This window comes from Oncorhynchus tshawytscha, linkage group LG03 (genome assembly GCF_018296145.1).
Source record: "Oncorhynchus tshawytscha isolate Ot180627B linkage group LG03, Otsh_v2.0, whole genome shotgun sequence".
NCBI lineage: Eukaryota > Metazoa > Chordata > Actinopteri > Salmoniformes > Salmonidae > Oncorhynchus > Oncorhynchus tshawytscha.
Genome location: NC_056431.1, coordinates 65,533,289 through 65,552,089, shown reverse-complemented (window position 1 = coordinate 65,552,089; position 18,801 = coordinate 65,533,289). Strand labels below are relative to the sequence as shown.

Below are 18,801 nucleotides of genomic sequence, written 5' to 3'. Positions count from 1 at the left end.
AGAAAACAGCTTAAACAAATGCAAACACAGCTACTGTTGTTATTCTTTTTGACGTTTGACGTGACTGTAAATTAGCCGTAGTTGGCTAGCTAGCAAGCAAGGGATAAGAACGTTAACAGCCAGTACGTCAATAGAACATTTAGAACGAACGACTGTGTCGCATCCATAGATACAGAACAAAAAGACTGAACCCACTGGGTCTGGCAACCAAACCAATAGAACAAATGATCAGCCGGCTTGGGTAGCAACCCTAGATTTGTGTCGGGACTATATATTGTGGAAGGAAATAGTATGAATAAATTAATCAAAATAATATTTTTTATGAAAATATGTCAATCAAAATTTGAATATGTTGGTAACCTGTTGTATGAAAAAGTATAATGCCTTCGAAGCCAGTGTTTGGAGGATATATTGATTTCGTCTCTGGCCTAACAAGACCCGAGCCAACATATCCTCCAAACACCGGTTTATTGGGCATTATCACTTAATTACATGACACTTCAACATTCTATGACAGCCATCTTAACATGACATGGGGAATATTTAAACAATGCTATGTAACTGAATGTCTAGAATTAGAGGGTTGTCATAGACTGGGAGCATGAAGTGCTTCTTATGCAAATCAAGTTGTTGCCAACACCTAATGCTCGTATAACACTTACTGAACAAAAGCTTAGATAGCTGAACATTTGACATAGACACAATATGTCCAGTAGATTATACAATGGTCATGAGTCACTAGCATTTTCAACAATAAAGATAGAACCTTTGTGTTTCTTAAATATACAAAAAAATATGTTTATACAGTAGCAGTCAAAAGACACACCTGCTCATTCAAGTTTTTTTGTGTTATTTTACTATTTTCTACATTGTAGAATAATAGTGAAGACATCAAAACTATGAAACAACACATATGGAATCAAGTAGTAACCAAAAAAGTGTTAAACAAATCAAAATATATTGACAAAATATATGTTGACACTGTCAGTGATGTATGTATAATTCAAGGCATTCTGCAGCATTCTGCAGCGATATGCCATCTTATTTGGTTTGCACTTAGTGGGACTATCATTTGTTTTTCAACAGGACAATGACCCAAAACACACCTCCAGGCTGTGTAAGGGCTATTTGACCAAGAAGGAGAGTGTTGGAGTGCTGTATCAGATGACCTGGCCTCCACCATCACCCGACCTCAAAGCAATTGAGATGGTTTGGGATGAGTTGGACCGCAGAGTTAAGGGAAAGCAGCCAAATGCTCAGCATATGTGGGAACTGTTGGAAAAGCATTCCAGGTGACTAACCCATGGAGCTGGTTGAGAGAATGCCAAAGTGTGCAAAGCTGTCACCAAGGCAAAGGGTGGCTACTTCAAAGAATTCAAATATAAAATATATTTGGATTTGTTTAACACTTTTTTGGTTACTACATGATTCCATATGTGTGATATCGTAGTTTTGATGTCTTCACTATTATTCGACATTGTAGAAAATAATAAAAATAAAGAAAAACCTTGAATGAGGAGGTGTGTCCAAACTTTCAACTGGTACTATATATATATATATATATATATATATATATATATATATATATATATATATATATATATATATATATATTATATATAAATGTTGCTTAATTCTTTGCATTGATAAGAATATTAAACAAAAGGGATGACAGTATAACAAATATATGGACCTTTTGGGGGGATGCCTCTCATAAAAAGCAGATGTTTTTCCCAAATAAAAATATTATGAATACACCTGGCCCTAAGATGTATCACAAAAAATATAAGAAAGAAAAACTGAACTTCTAATACCTCACTGCTGAAGTCGAGGCTGGACAGAGAGCGTTACATTAAACTGGTTGTTTGTTCTTCTTATAAGACATTGTGTAAACTAAACATCCCAATATCCCAAAAGCAAAGACCTACTATTTGCTCTTGGCAGCTGTATTTACATGGTCCTAATAGTCAGTGGCTGGTTGCATGACCTATGCTTGATGGATGCAGAATACACTAAGAGCAGACTCATACTATGAATGAAATGATAACTCATTCTTACTTGGCTGGATGAAAAGCCATGAGTGGCAATGTCAAATTACATGATTACTATATTACCTCAATATGAGCATATTGAACGCATGTTTACCAAAATATGTTTGGTTTGTATCATTACTCTATCCTAAGAGTATTTATGTGTGCTTTAAATGTAATTATGTTAATCAAGTGGATAAACTGCATGTATTTAGTGCTTTCGGAAACTATTCAGACCTCTCCACCTTTTCCACATTTTGTTACGTTACAGCCTTATTCTAAAATTCATTAAATGTTTTTATTCACACAATACCACATAATGACAAAGCGAAAACAGGTTTTTAGAAATACCTTATTTACATAAGCATTCAGACCCTTTGCTCTGAGACTCGAAATTGAGCTCAGGTGCATCCTGTTTCCATTGTTCATCCTTGAGATGTATTTACAAAGTGATTTGAGTCCACCTGTTCGTAAATTGAATTGACTGGACATGATTTGGAAAGGTACACACCTGTGTATATAAGATGCCATATTTGACAGTGCAGGTCAAAGGAATTGTCCATAGAGCTCAGAGACAGGATTGTGTCGAGGCACAGATCTGGAGAAGGGTACCAAAACATGTCTGCAGCATTGAAGGTCCCCAAAAACACAGTGGCCTCCATTATTCTTAAATGGAAGAAATTTGGAACCACCAAGACTCTTCCTAGAGCTGGCCGCCCGGCCAAACTGAGCAATCGGGGGAGAAAAGCCTTGGACAGGGAGGTGACCAAGAACCCGATGGTCACTCTGACAGAGCTCCCGAGTTCATCTGTGGAGATGGGAGAACCTTCCAGAAGGCCAACCATCTCCACAACACTCTACCGATCAGGCCTTTATGGTAGAGTGGCCAGACGGAAGCCAATGCTTAGTAAAAGGCACACAGCCCGCTTGGAGTTTGCCAAAAGTCACCTAAAGGACTCCCAGACCATGAGAAAGAATATTCTCTGGTCTGATGAAACCAAAATTGAACTGTTTGGCCTGAATGCCAAGTGTCTTGTTTGGAGGAAACACACTGCTCATCGCCTGGCCATTACCATCCCTAAGGTGAAGCATGGTGGTGGCAGCATCATGCTGTGGAGATGTTCTTCAGTGGCAGCAACTGGGAGACTAGTCAGGATCGAGAGAAAGATGAACAAAGCAAAGTACAGAGATCCTTGATGAAAACCTGCTCCAGCGTGCTCAGGACCTCAGACTGGGACAAATGTTCACCTTCCAGCAGGACAACGACCCTTAAGCGCACAGCCAAGACAACGCAGGAGTGGCTTCGGGACAAGTCTCTGAATGTCCTTGAGTGGCCCAGCCAAAGTCTGGACTTGAACCCGATCTAACATCTCTGGAGCGACCTGAAAATAGCTGTGCACTGACGCTCCCCATCCAACCTGACAGAGCCTGAGAGGATCTGTAGAGACGAATGGGGGAAACTCTATCCATATACAGGTGTGCCAAGCTTGTAAGGTCATACCCAAGAAGACTAGAGGCTGTAATCGCTGCCAGTGGTGCTTCAACAAAGTACTGAGTAAAGGTTCTGAATACTTATGTAAATTTGATATTTTCATTTTTAATTTGTAATACATTTGCTAAAAAATGTAAAAACATATTTTTGCTTTGTCATTATGTGGTATTGTGTGTAGATTGATGAGGGGAAAAAAACAAACTAACCCAGACGACGCTGGGCCAATTGTGCGCCGCCCAATGGGATTCCCAATCACGTCTGGTTGTGATACAGCCTGGAATTGAACCAGGGTCTATAGTGTCACTTCTAGCACTGAGATGCCGTGCCTTAGACCGCTGCACCACTCTTGGAACGTAGGGTGAATAAAGTTTGGTTTGAACAGAAATGGGTACATATTGAGTACCAGATGGATTGGTCCCTGGACAAACATGAAATGTTAGGGATATACGATATCAAACACTTGTTGAAATGTATTGGGGTCAATTGGAGGATGGTAGCTGTTTGAAATATAATCCTGTTCCACAACATTCTAGGTGATGTGTTGCTAGGCAAAGAACATAAATAACAAATTACTTTCAGTTATAAAAACAAGTTTATTTCTCCATACAGATATATTCAATCCAAAGCATAAAATAGTACATTAAATAACTGGTCTTAGAGTTTCACCTCTCCATAATTACCATGGCAATAACACCATAATAACATGATCTCTTTGAATCATTCATTATTTCAGAAGAACCATCTGTTGATTCCAGTTCATTGATCATATAGGGTAGCAGTGGGATCATAGGCAAGAATCTGTCAAGCCTCCTCCATTTAGCTAAGCACATAATAAAGACACAATAGGAAGAAGTACAAAACCTGTACAGACTATTTGACACATTGGCATCATTAGACATGCTAAATCCTATGCGCATTTATCCCTTAATGGAATGTTCCAAATGTAGCCAAATGTCTGCGGTCATGCACTTCTTCAACCAGGAAATATACAGCTCTCAAACATACAGTATGAGGTAATAAGTTATACATCAATATTAAATAAAAGTATAAATATGCATTATATGTGTACCACTTGAGCTGAACGCATGGGTCAAGCTTGATCACGGCTCATAAAACATAGACAGTGCGCAAAACAGAGTGCAAAACAGGGGGTAATGGAACCCAGGTATACCACATTGCAGTTCAACCACAACATTTCTTTGGATCAACAAAGGTTAAATATTACATCTCTTTTTTTCTTTCTCTCTCCATCTATTCAAAAGAATTTCATAAGTAATAGACTATTCAGTTCAGTTCAACTCCTTTGCGCTAAATAATACAACATCGATCATCAGGGAATGCGGGTTCGCTCGGGTCATTACGCTACACTTTAGTAGCATCCAATGCCGATCTCCTGCTTGTAGCGGTTGGTGAGAGTGTTGGCCTGTTGCGTCAGCTTGGACAGCACCCCGTGAAGCCCTGTCATGTGGAACTGGAACTGCTTCTGCAGGTTAACCTCGTCTTCCTCGGACGACACCTCCGATTCTTCTTCCTCGGAATCAATCCGAGAGCTGGGACCCCGGCTCTCCTTGAGCTTCTCGGCGCGCATCACTCCCCACTCGATGTCGCAGCGGATGGACTTCAGGAGCTGGTAGTAGCTGTACATGTCGCCGTCCTCAATGTCGCTGTTTCCCGAGCTTTTGAGGGCGGCCATCTCCCTCTCTTCTTCCAGTGGGACGTCCCGCAGCAGGCTGGGCACCATCACCGTCTGGTCCATGTTATTGACGGCTCCAATGAAGCGATTCATGGAGTTGAACAAGGAGTTCTTCTGCAGGTGGGATTCTGAGATTTGCATCATTTTCTCGACTCTGTTGTTGATTCTCAAACTTATTTCAGAAATAACAGTTGTAACTGTTAATTGGAGCTGGATAGTTTGTTTATCTATTTGTGCAATCCTTCTCTAATTATTTTCTAATCCTTTGGAAAGTGGCCCCTCCTTTTTTAATGCTGCAGCAGAGACTGATTGATGTTTTTTCGTGTCAGTGCAGCTTTCCGTGTTCCAAGCTGTGGGAGAGTTCGGCAGTTATCTTGTTTGTTCTTGTGCCTGTTCCTTTTCGTTTTTGTTTTGACTCTCTCTGGTCCTCGGTCGGATCTTTATAAAGCAGGTGGTTTCGTGTCCAAGGGCGTTCCCAGCAGCTCAGAACCTGTTTGTAAGGAGTGTTCTTCATCTACAGTTGTAACCAGACTCCAATGACCTATAATAGCACATGTTTTGCATGAAGGGGAGCGGCCTCCAAATAGAGATACTAGTCAACCCCGACCCTGCCTGTCCCCAATAGCAAAGAAATGCATCTTCTACAAACCAAATGATATGAGTTTAACTTCGTTCAATGCCCTGCAGTAAAATGTGTTAAATGTATCCAATATCTATGTGCGCGCAATTGTCAGTGTTGCCCATCAACCCATGAAACCAACACAATGGTAGGCTATGTACTCTCTGAAAACATTCACACATCAAGCACACTAAAAACGAATCACAGTTTGCCTTGCAATCAAATGCGAACTTCATTCCAACCTGGTCTCAGAACATTTTGTCTGTATTATCCGAGACACTTAATTTTGTATATGTTACGTTTTGTGTGGTATGTATTAATTTGTGGATGTCCAGCATTCAATTCTTATGGTATGTTACAAATTACAATTCGTATTATATGTTAAGAATTTGGAAAATGCCAAGGGATGCCAAGCTTCCCCCAACAATTGACAAACAAAGTAATAAAAACAGACCAAATGATTTATCTTTAATCTCGCAGTGCTTCATACATTTCCTTCAATTTGCAAGAGGCTGATTGTATCTCACCAGAGAAAGCATCCAAGTGAAGGAAACAGCGTCCCTCTGTCTCAGTATGTGTAGCTTATCTATCGAATGCTGTCTGGTCATAAAGAGTATGACATTGTTGCCCCTCTGTCTCAGTATGTGTAGCGTATCTGATGCTGTCTGGTCATAAAGAGTATGACATTGTTGCCCCTCTGTGTCAGTATGTGTAGCGTATCTGATGCTGTCTGGTCATAAAGAGTATGACATTGTTGCCCCTCTGTGTCAGTATGTGTAGCGTATCTGATGCTGTCTGGTCATAAAGAGTATGACATTGTTGCCCCTCTGTGTCAGTATGTGTAGCGTATCTGATGCTGTCTGGTCATAAAGAGTATGACATTGTTGCCCCTCTGTGTCAGTATGTGTAGCGTATCTGATGCTGTCTGGTCATAAAGAGTATGACATTGTTGCCCCTCTGTGTCAGTATGTGTAGCGTATCTGATGCTGTCTGGTCATAAAGAGTATGACATTGTTGCCCCTCTGTCTCAGTATGTGTAGCGTATCTGATGCTGTCTGGTCATAAAGAGTATGACATTGTTGCCCCTCTGTGTCAGTATGTGTAGCGTATCTGATGCTGTCTGGTCATAAAGAGTATGACATTGTTGCCCCTCTGTGTCAGTATGTGTAGCGTATCTGATGCTGTCTGGTCATAAAGAGTATGACATTGTTGCCCCTCTGTGTCAGTATGTGTAGCGTATCTGATGCTGTCTGGTCATAAAGAGTATGACATTGTTGCCCCTCTGTCTCAGTATGTGTAGCGTATCTGATGCTGTCTGGTCATAAAGAGTATGACATTGTTGCCCCTCTGTGTCAGTATGTGTAGCGTATCTGATGCTGTCTGGTCATAAAGAGTATGACATTGTTGCCCCTCTGTGTCAGTATGTGTAGCGTATCTGATGCTGTCTGGTCATAAAGAGTATGGTCATAAAGAGTATGACATTGTTGCCCCTCTGTGTCAGTATGTGTAGCGTATCTGATGCTGTCTGGTCATAAAGAGTATGACATTGTTGCCCCTCTGTGTCAGTATGTGTAGCGTATCTGATGCTGTCTGGTCATAAAGAGTATGACATTGTTGCCCCTCTGTGTCAGTATGTGTAGCGTATCTGATGCTGTCTGGTCATAAAGATGTATGACATTGGACCATGCCCCTCTGTGTCAGTATGTGATTGGATGATGTTGAAATGCTGTCTGGGTCTGGAATAGTGGGAGCAAAGAGTTTCTTGACATTGTAACTCTGCCCTAAATCTGTTTAGTATCAGTAAATGTCAGAAACATTAGCGACCATGCTGATGCTGGTTCTGGTCATAAAGAACTGAATGACATTGTTGCCCCTCTGTATTTTATTGAATTCAACCCTCTGGGAAGGCCAAGGACTCCCAGGTGTTCATTTGGCCTCCACTTGAGGTTAAATAAGCATAAAATAACAGACAATCAAATGTTGCTGTCTGTTTTTTTAAAACAAATGTGCTTATTCTGTCAGTGTCTTCTTAATTGGCCTCCTGGCTCACAGTGTCAAGGCATATGAACAAACAGGTTGTAGATTAAACAACACAATTAACACAACAGGTTGGTTGTAATATGTTGTTTTCTGGGGGGTTCGCCGGTGATTTTACCCAAACACCGCTACCGCTGGCTGTCTCTGCACTTATGAGCTATGTTTGACAAATCAGTGAGTGACTGGGAGAAGCGAAATGCTGGATTCCTGTCATTTGGACAACAGATGATTAATTAACCCAATATATTTCACTTTAACCTTTAAGAGAGACTTTCTAGTCCCCATGGGTTGTAATGTTGGGGTATAGGACAGAGTAAAGATCTGAAATCTATTCATCCATCTCCTGGATCAGTGAATCTCCAGATACCGCTCAAATCATATGCTTCACACTCAAATGAAGTTTAAAAACAAAGTTATTCGATTGTATTTGGTATTTTATTAAGATCCCCCATTAGCTGTTGCGATAGCAGCAGCTACTCTTCCTGGGGTCCACACAAAACATGAAAGATGACATAACACACAACATTAATAGACAAGAACGGCTCAAGGACAGAACTAGATCATTTTTTTAAAAGGCACACGTAGCCTACATATCAATACATACACACAAACTATCTAGGCCCGATAGGGGAGGGGCGTTGTGGCGTGAGGTGTTGCTTTATCTTTTTTTTTTAAACCAGGTTTGCTGTTTATTTGAGCAAAATGAGATGGAAGGGAGTTACATGCAATAATGTCTCTATATAATACTGTACGCTTTCTTGAATTTGTTCTGGATTTGGGGACTGTGAAAAGACCCCTGGTGGTATGTCTGATGGGATAAGTGTGTGCGTCAGAGCTGTGTGTAAGTTCCGTTTCTCCTCAACTCTTAGCCAAGAGAGACTGGCAGCATAGTATTTATATTAGCCCTCTGATTACAATGAAGAGCAAGACGTGCCGCTCTGTTCTGGTCCAGCTGCAGGTTAATTAGGTCTTTCCTTGCAGCACTTGACCACATGACTGGACAATAATCAAGATTAGACAAAACTAGAGCCTGAAGGACTTGCTTTTTGGAGTGTGGTGTCAAAAAAGCAGAGCATCGCTTTAATATGGACTGACCACTCCCCATCTTTACAACCATTGAATCTACAGTACCAGTCTAAAGGTTGGACACACCTACTCATTCAAGGGTTTTTCTTTATTTTTTACTATTTTCTACATTGTAGAATAATAGTGAAGACATCAAAACTATGAAATAACACATATGGAATCATGTAGTAACCAAAAAGTGGTAAACAAATCTAAATATATTTTAGGTTCTTCAAATTAGCCACTCTTTACTTTGACATCAGCTTTGCACACACTTGGCATTCTCTCAACCAGAATTCACCTGGAATGCTTTTCCAACAGATTTCCACCAGTCTAATGTCCATTGCTTGTGTTTCTTGGCCCAAACAAGTCTCTTCTTCTTATTGGTGTCCTTTAGTAGTGGTTTCTTTGCAGCAATTCGACCATGAAGACCTGATCCATGCAGTCTCCTCTCAACAGTTGATGTTGAGATGTGCCTGGAACTTGAACTGTTAAGCATTCATTTGGGCTGCAATCGGAGGTGCAGTTAACTCTAATGAACTTATCCTCTATAGCAGAGGATCTCTGGGTCTTCCTTTCCTGTGGCGGTCCTCATGAGACCCAGTTTCATCATAGCGCTTGATGGATTTTGGAACTCCACTTGAAGAAACTTTCAAAGTTCTTGAAATGTTCCGGATTGACTGACCTTCATGTCTAAAATAATGATGGACTGTCATTAATCTTTTCTTATTTGAGCTGGTCTTGCCATAATATGGACTTGGTCTTTTACCAAATAGGGCTATCTTCTGTATAGCACCCCTACCTTGTCACAACCCAGCGGATTGGCTCAAATGCATTATGAAGGAAATACATTTCACAAATTAACTTTTAACAATGCACACCTGTTAATTGAAATGCATTCCAGGTGATTACCTCATGGAGCTGGTTGAGAGAATGCCAAGAGTGTGCAAAGCTGTCATCAAGGCATAGGATGGCTACTTTGAAGAATCTCAAATATAACATCTATTTTGATTAGTTTAACACTTTTTTGGTTACAAAATGATTCCATATGTGTTATTTCATAGTTTTTATGTCTTCAATATTATTATACAATGTAGAAAATAGTCTAAATAAATAAAAACCCTTGTATGAGTAGGTGTCTCCAAACTTTTGCCTGGTAGTGTATATGTTTTGACCATGACAGTTTACAATCTCAGGTAACAATCTAATGGCATTTTACCTTAAATACAGTATAACTATCACCTGCTCTGCATTTGACATGATCAGATTAGGCCTACTAGAAGTTATTACAGTTAAAGCCAAACTGTTGCAATATACCTTCTGTCCTTACCACTGAGACTGATGAGAACAGCTGAAACTTCCCCACCCCCCCTGTAGGCCTATAGTTTCTCGTCAACAGGGGGAGTCACCAGAGACGCTGATGAGGGTTGCCCTGCGTATAGAGGACTCACTGACATGGTAAACAAAACACTACAAGCAGGCGAAAATGATCCAGCCCAGCCAGTCTGAAAACTGACAAACACTAATGGTAAACCACTGGGACGATCAACACATGAGATGAGTTCACACTGTGAGTTAACATGACAGAAATAGCAAACAACATGTTTTGAGTCACTACAAAGTTATTATTCCGTACGACCTGGATGCTGAATCATTGTGACTATAGCCTAATAGCCTAATAGATTAATTAGGCCTATTCCATGTATGGTAAACCTTGACATTTTGTAAGCCTACATGGTGAGTGTTCTTATATTGTTGATTGAGTAGTTATATTTATGACGATTCTGCACCCCACTCTTTAGACTCATAAAACAAATCTGTCAATCAAGAAGTCTGTCAAACTTCACACCAAGCAATGACTCATTCCAGATAGTGAACATTCAGTGGAAATTATTTGACCAGATAGCAATGGAAGTAATAATATAAATATGAGTTTACACACATGTTTTAATCCTAATCCTAACCATTACCATAACCTTAAGCCTAACCCATATCCTAAACTTATCCACTAACCCCTTCCCTAATTCTCACACTAATTCTAACCCTAAACCTAACCCCTACGCTTAAATTAGCCTTGTCCTCATGGGGACGTGGGACATTTTCCTTGTTTTACTATCCTTGTGGGAACTTTAGGTGTTCTGAATAATGTATCTGAGAATGGGTGGAATGTCAACGTTGATCACAAAACCTGCTTGGTTAGTCTCTCTGTCTCACCCTCCAGTCCGCCCTCCCTCTCTCAAACCCCCGAGCTGACAAGGTACAAATCTGTCGTTCTGCCCCTGAACAGGCAGTTAACCCACTGTTCCCAGGCCGTCATTGAAAATAAGAATTTGTTCTTAACTGACTTGCCTGGTTAAATAAAGGTAAAATTTAAAAAATTAAATTAAATTCCAAAAATGATACTTCACAATTTTTGCTCTGCTCTCCATCTTAGCCTCCCGTCCCGACCTCTGCTAGTCTTCCTGTTCTTTTCTCATTATTTCTCTTTCGATGACTCTCTTTCTCTCTCTTTAACGATTTCTCTTTTACATTCTGCCCCCCCTTGTACATGTGTAGAAGTAGAACACACACCACGCTACGGGTGGTGTGTTGTGTCTTCACTCAGAATCAGGGGAATGGCAGCTACGTGGAGCCTGCTGGAATGTCTCCAGGCTACCCATCAACACAACAACACTCCCAACAGGAGAGGGAGAGAGGGATGGATGGATGGATGAATGGAGGGGGAGATGAGAGTGGTAAACTGAGTTTTACCCCCACAGGTGTCTAGAAATCTCTTCAGCTCTCTGTCAGCTCTATGACTGGCAAACAAACACACACACACACACACACACACACACACACACACACACACACACACACACACACACACACACACCACACACTATCCGTTTTGGCTTGATGTGACCTACAAAACAATCTATTAATATCCTGAGAACATTCTCTTACAATGTTCTCTCACAGTCAAAACCAGGAACTAGATTGAAATGTCCCCTTCCTTTATGTTGATAGAAAGCTTTGTATTAGCTGGCACACTTGTGAGTGGTGTCAATGTGTGAATTTATGGCATGCCTGTAGATTACAGGATACATGCCTTGGTTGCATGTGAAGGGCTCAACTCCCACTGATTACAGCTGCTGTCATCATCCCACAGGCTGAGAGCGATGGGGAGAAAGCGGTAGCGGTGCATTCTGTAAAATCACTGGAGAAGCCAAGCCAGAAAAAAAGCCATATTACAACCTATGTGATGTGATAATTGTGTTGTTCATTCTATAACCTGTTAGTTCATATGCCTTGCGACCGTAATATATAGGCCTAAGGCCGAAACAATAAGAAGATACAGTGGCAGAATAAATTCAACCACACCTTTGTTTCATCACAAACTGGAGAGCAACCTCTGTCCTGTGAAGTCCACAAAGCATATTGGTAAAGGGGGATACCTAGTCAGTTGTACAACTGAATGCCTTCAACTGAAATGTGTCTTCCGCTCTGAATCAGAGAGGTGCAGGGGGCTGCCTTAATCGACATCCATGTCTTCGAGGGCCTGGGGAACGGTGGGTTAAGTGCCTTGCCGATGGATCAAACAGTTACATGACCTACAGCAGGTCAATCAAGTTAATGTTTCCAACATTTTTGGACTTCTAGACAACTATTGGTTTAGAACCATGGAGAGTTACCACAAGTCACAAAGAAAACAGGAGCTGCTTCAACTATTCCAGCACCATTTCAACTTCAACATCATCAAGTCACCTGTGCTTAGTCTAATACCGCGACAACTAAAAGATAAAAACGATGTATTCCAATCAGCTAAATGTGGCTGTCCATGGTTCTGATTTCTGTGTGTTTGTGTGTGTGTGTGCATTCGTGAAAGTATAAAAAACATGTTGACCCACCCTTCTTGTAGAGAAAGCCAATGCCATCCTCCTCTCATGTTTACGAAACATTCTACACTCTAAAAATTAGGGATTCAACAAGTTCTTAGAAGAACCTTGGGGTTCTTGGACCTGAAAATTGCACCCAGAAGGTTCTTCCAAGAACCCCATAGGAGGTGGGGGTTCATCAAGGAACCTCCTTAGTTGGTGGGGGTTCTTGTAGGAACCTAACTACCCAACTAAAACATTTGTATTTTATTTTGAATGGAGAGCAGGTGCAGGCACTTAACTGAAACATTTAAAGATCTCCTCAGTTCAAGGTAAGATGTGTCCCTTGTATGAACTAAATTGATATTGATTTATGATGCCAGCTATCTTTTCATATTTTTGCAAGTCTTTCTAAAATAGAAAATGGACACAATTCAATGGATATCAATCAACAAAGAGGTAAGAATATGTTGAAGGCTATAAGAACATGTAGGCTATAAGAATATGTTGAAGGCTGTATTGGGTGCAGATGACTAAACTCACTCACTTTTGTGTCTGTGTCTGCAGGTATACAGACAAGGAGGCATATAAAGGTATGTTAATTGGTATTGGTATATTATGCAGATCACATTTACCATCCTCCTTCCTTACCTCGTCAATGAATATCCCATAAACCTCTACATTATGGACAAGGTATGTGTATGAAAACCATTATCAAAACAGATTTTTTCATTCACATTCACCACAAAAATCAAGGTATGAATACTGTTGTGTGCATGTTTTGTTAATCATCTGTATAATTACACTTTTTGGGATTCACAAACTTCACCCTCCCTTACACCTCTGATGAATATAACAGGAAACCTGTTCGATCACCATGCACTGCAAACTCATTCTGGCTATGGATACAGAGAACATCAACACATTAACATCAACATGCCAGAGGATATACCCATTGGAATTGGGGCTCTGCTGGGACTTTACCTCATAGGCCAGCGGCACAATTCATGAATTTATGGTTGGATCAGAATCGCCTTTATAATCAGTACAGAGAATTAAGTAAAACCACAAGTCCAAATCCCTATCTCCATCCATGGCTAATTTAGGAAAGGGCCAATGCTAGCTAGCCAGCCAGCCAGCCAGCCACTGGAGGACAACAACACAACGAGATGCAACAATTAAACTTGTTTCTGTCAATAACGTATTGCTCTCGATGTGATGTGATTGGAGCCAAATCCAAATGGGCTTCCCTTGACAATTTTTATTGATGCGCTAGGATCATTCACAGTTGAGCTCATTCAGTTTAGCTCAATGCTGATTGGCTATTATTTTGTACATCTAAGGGAGGCCAAATACTCGCTGGCTTCCCTTGCATTCATTGCTACGGGTGGCAACAATGTCATACTCTTTTTGACCAGACAGCATCAGATAGATGGCCTACACAGAGGGCGCTGTTTCACTTGTGCTTTTTCCTTTTATGGTGAGATACTTTCAGCCTCTTACGAATTGAAGGGAAATTGTGAAACACAGAGAGACGAAAGATAAATTATTATTCTATATTTTTTCTTGGTACATTTTTGCTGGAAGCCTGACTTACCTTGGCATCCAAGAATACACGTCACTGTAGATAGAGTAGGTTGTCCTCACTGTTTTCTGGTAGCAGCTAGCATAAACAGTAGCCCAATAAATCCATATCGTTTGGCTTTATGGACAATTTCTTAACTGAAATAGAGAAAATAAAACATTCCAACAAATAATAACATGGCAAACCTAACATTTAAGAATAACAACTTAGAAATAAATATGTTAACTTACATAACAGTAGCCAAGCTAGAAAGCATAATCATAGAACAACAGTAGCTAGCGTTAGCTCATAACTGTAAAAATATTGCCACAAACTTTCAACAAAAATGTTATTTAATTGTATTATATATAACAATGTTATGATAATTACAATACTATGCTTGCAAATGGCATAAATTAAGCTAGCTAGAGGAAAATAAACTAAATGTAACAATTTCTGTTTTGACAATGTAGCAAGCTCTGTTTGATGGTTGACAGAGCTGTTTGTTTATGTCGGTCATCATAATAACCACATGACCCGAGGCTGCCTGCTAGCAAGGAATCTCTTGTTCTACTTACTAACAAAAACATTGGGTCTATGACAGAGGGACAGCGGAGGGAGAGAGAGAGAGAGAGAGAGAGAGAGAGAGAGAGAGCATCAGATGAAAGAAAATGGAAGAGAGTTCGTTTACTGTTTATACTCAGACAGAACCCCCAAAATATTTTGTTTGGAGGAGGAAGTCAAATTGGGAAATTTAAACCCTGTAAAATCAGAACCCTCCTCAAACTTACTGGCACAACTGCCTTGCTCTCTTCTGTGTGTGTGTGTGTGTGTGTGTGTGTGTGTGTGTGTGTGTGTGTGTGTGTGTGTGTGTGTGTGTGTGTGTGTGTGTGTGTGTGTGTGTGTGTGTGTGTGTGTGTGTGTGTGTGTGTGTGTGTGTGTGTGTGTGTGTGTGTGTGTGCGCAGTAACGGCGCATTCCCTCTTCACGAATGACAGAACACATAATACCCCCCACCCATTAAGCCACGCAGAGAGGGGTTGGCTCGGTGCCAAGAGCTGACGGCACACATGTTCCATTAGGGACGCACTGCCATGCTGATATGCCAGTGATTTGCGTAACGAGATAAGAACTTCTCGGTTAGCTGTCTCCATGGATAACGGCCTCCTCATCTCTCCCTGTTCCACACCACAGCCAGACACAGATGTCAGTTCTGGAGAGACTCGCAGTGTTCAGCTGCTGTCACATGGTTGACCCAAAGCCAAGGGTCAAGGTTGACCAAAAGCCTATATAACCTATAAAACAATGGTTTTATTGGAGTTTTCAATTAAATGAAGGTGTTTGATGTAGGAGGATGGAGGGAGATGATAGGTCCAGAACATGCTTACTGCCTACATTTGACGAAACAGTATGTTCTAAATAGTGTAGTGTGGCTTGAAGTAAATAGTACATCATTTAGCAAGCAGTAGCCTAGACTAGAACAGTAGCCTATTTGGTCATGGCCAATGATTAGAATCAATCGCTCTTCTGACAGCGCTATTTGGAAATCCACTATCTGCAATTGTTTGAATCTTGGACTTAGGCTCTGATCTGACGAGGAGTTGCTGATGCCATGCATTACTATCTGAATATCTGGCAGGTTGTTTATGTAGTTGTTGCGTGCTCCTGCCATACAGCCTACATACTGTGTCTGACATGGAGGGATTAAGAACTGAAACTAAATTGGTCAGGGGCATCATTTCCAAATTGTTGTAGTTTGAGAGGGGGGGTTATGAATGAAGTAGACTAAAACAGAAGAGGCCTGTTGTGTTTTGTGTTTTTCTAGCCTGTAGAGAAAGCAGTGTCCTGGGTCATTACAGTAAAGGCCCTCAGACACATAGAAGTGTGACTTCCTAATGTGTAACCTTTATTTTTATTTGACCTTTATTTAACCAGGCAAGTCAGTTAAAAACACATTCTTATTTACAATGACGGCCTACACCGGTCAAACTCGGACAATACTGGGCCAATTGTGGGACTCCCAATCACAGCCAGTTGTGATACAGCCTGGACTCGAACCAGGGTGTCTGTAGTGACACCTCTAGCACTGAGATGCAGTGCCTTAGACCGCAGTGCCACTCGGGTAGCTGGAGATCAACACGGCTCGGTCATCCAACATGCACCTTCATGTTGTTACAGTTCGTACTGATACCTAAACGCCATCTTGTTGTTAGTCAACAACTACTTACTGGCTAACACCAGTAAGTAGTGTCACCTTGTATTTTTGACTTTAAAGGTTCAATGCAGCCATTTTTAACTCAATATCAAATAACTTATTGGGTAACAATTAAGTACCTTACTGTGATTGTTTTCAATTAAAATGGTCAAAAATAAACATAAATAGCTTCTTAGCAAAGAGCAGTTTCTCAAGGAAGAATTTTTCTAGGACTGTTTGGGAGTGGTCTGAGTGGGGAGGGGAAAATTGAAAACTAGCTGTTATTGGCAGAGCTTTGGAACTCTATTTCTTATTGGTCTGTTAACTAATTTACCGACTGGTGATGTCAGCAGGCAGGGCAAAACTCCCTCCCACCAAAACAGGCTGAAATTTCAGGCAGCCTTTTAAATCAGCTCTTACACTAAAAGGGCATTATCATAATTTTTAACAATTTCACAGTATTATTCCATCCACATAGTGTGGAAATATATATACAACACAGGTAAACCATGTTTTTGATTGCACTGGGCCTTTTTTACATTGAAAAACCTCTGTGGTCTATGAACTCAAAGATACTTCACTCCAAATAAAATATATTTGCTTCAAAATTACACTACTTTCCTCTAAATAAAGTCTATTTGCTTCAATGTGGAAACAAATGTAAAAATGTTTTTCTCTCTCTCTCACACTCACTCACTCACTCTCAGTGTAAACACTCCACTGTAGTGCAGCAGGGGGCTTGGTAACTACAGTAGAGTATGTAATGACTGTCATTTTCTGCCGGATCCCCACTAGCAAACACACTCCTGCTGTGTTGGACAAAGAATAGAGCCCACAGACAGATGCACAAACACACACGCACACACACACGCACGCACACACACACACACACACACGCACACACAAACATACACACACACAAACCATCAGCAAGTGACACTGAATATTTTTTTAATGGTTGAGTTATCTGCTTTGGACAGTCTGAAATGTCAGCTACTATAGGCTAAAATATATACATTAAAAAAACACATTTAAAATGAAATAAAAAAGACTTGTCTTGGGGACACATCTGTTTATTGGATTGAAGTGAAATTAAACATCCTTATGAGAAATGCATCATTCTTGTTCACTTTATTTGTCAGTAAGCTCTCCTGTCTTCCTAGACACTTTGCGAACCTAAAATGTAAGACATGTAGAAAACAAAATAATGTCAGCTCTATTCATTCAATTTCTACCTGGAACATTAAGGACTATTCCACATCACAGAGGAGCTCTGAAGAGGTTTGACCATCCTTTGTGTAGACTTAGCAGTCCTGAAAGGACTTGGGTTTGTTTGTGTAGCAATAGCGCCACCTAGTGTTCAGATCTGCGACAAATACAGGGCAGAAGGAAGGAAGGGTGCGAAATGCATCGGTGACGTCCTCTCTAGCTTAGTATTCATGTCTCCTGCTTTTGTTTCATGCTAATATGATTAATAGCAGAGGTCTTTAACACAGGGAAGTGGAGGGAGGGAGGGAGGGAGGGAGGGAGGGAGGGAGGGAGGGAGGGAGGGAGGGAGGGAGGGAGGGAGGGAGGGAGGGAGGGAGGGAGGGAGGGAGGGAGGGAGGGAGGGAGGGAGGGAGGGACATGGAAGAGTCGAGGGAAAATGTGAGTAGAGAGAGACAGCAACGGGGGATGGTGAAGGTGAAAAGTGGAGGGGAAGGAGAGAATAAGTGAAGGGCAGAAGGGGGAGGAGAGAGAAAGAGAGTGTAGAGAATACACTTCAAGACACAGCAATTCAGCTGTAAAGTTATGAGGATCGTTTATTAATACAGATATCACTGATAGTTACAATATCAACAACAGAACAGACTGTATTGGCATGCTACAGGAGCTCGTGTAGTTATTAAAAAGTTTGGCTTATGTACAAAACGTTTAATCTTTTCATTAATGCTGCAACTGCAGATTGAGATATTTATTGACTGGTCTTCTACAGGTTTGCATTTGTGTTAGTTTAGTTATATTTAATGATCTACTTAATAAGAGTAAACTGTCTTTCTACTCTGCTGGAGGTGAGAACCCCCTATGTTTGCTGGATTTCAATACAAATTGGCATTTCAGTAGTTTCACATTTTAAATCCATCCGTTTTAGGAAAGTCATTTCAATACACTGGGAGTTCTTAGTAGCACTTTATTTTCAGGTTTAAGGTTATTTGCCTTGTATATGGAGTGGTGCTCCAATTTAGTCCCCGAAATGTGTTCCATAGGTTAT

At 40.8% G+C, this 18,801-nt stretch overlaps 1 protein-coding gene across 1 annotated transcript; it reads right to left on the bottom strand.

The window, feature by feature from the left end:
* Nucleotides 1-4,095: 4,095 nt before the first annotated feature.
* Nucleotides 4,096-5,651, bottom strand: LOC112241868 (mid1-interacting protein 1-B). Its single transcript, XM_024409888.2, has one exon. The coding sequence runs from the start codon at nucleotides 5,357-5,359 to the stop codon at nucleotides 4,892-4,894; it is 468 nt and encodes a 155-aa protein (XP_024265656.1). The 5' UTR covers nucleotides 5,360-5,651; the 3' UTR covers nucleotides 4,096-4,891.
* Nucleotides 5,652-18,801: the final 13,150 nt, after the last annotated feature.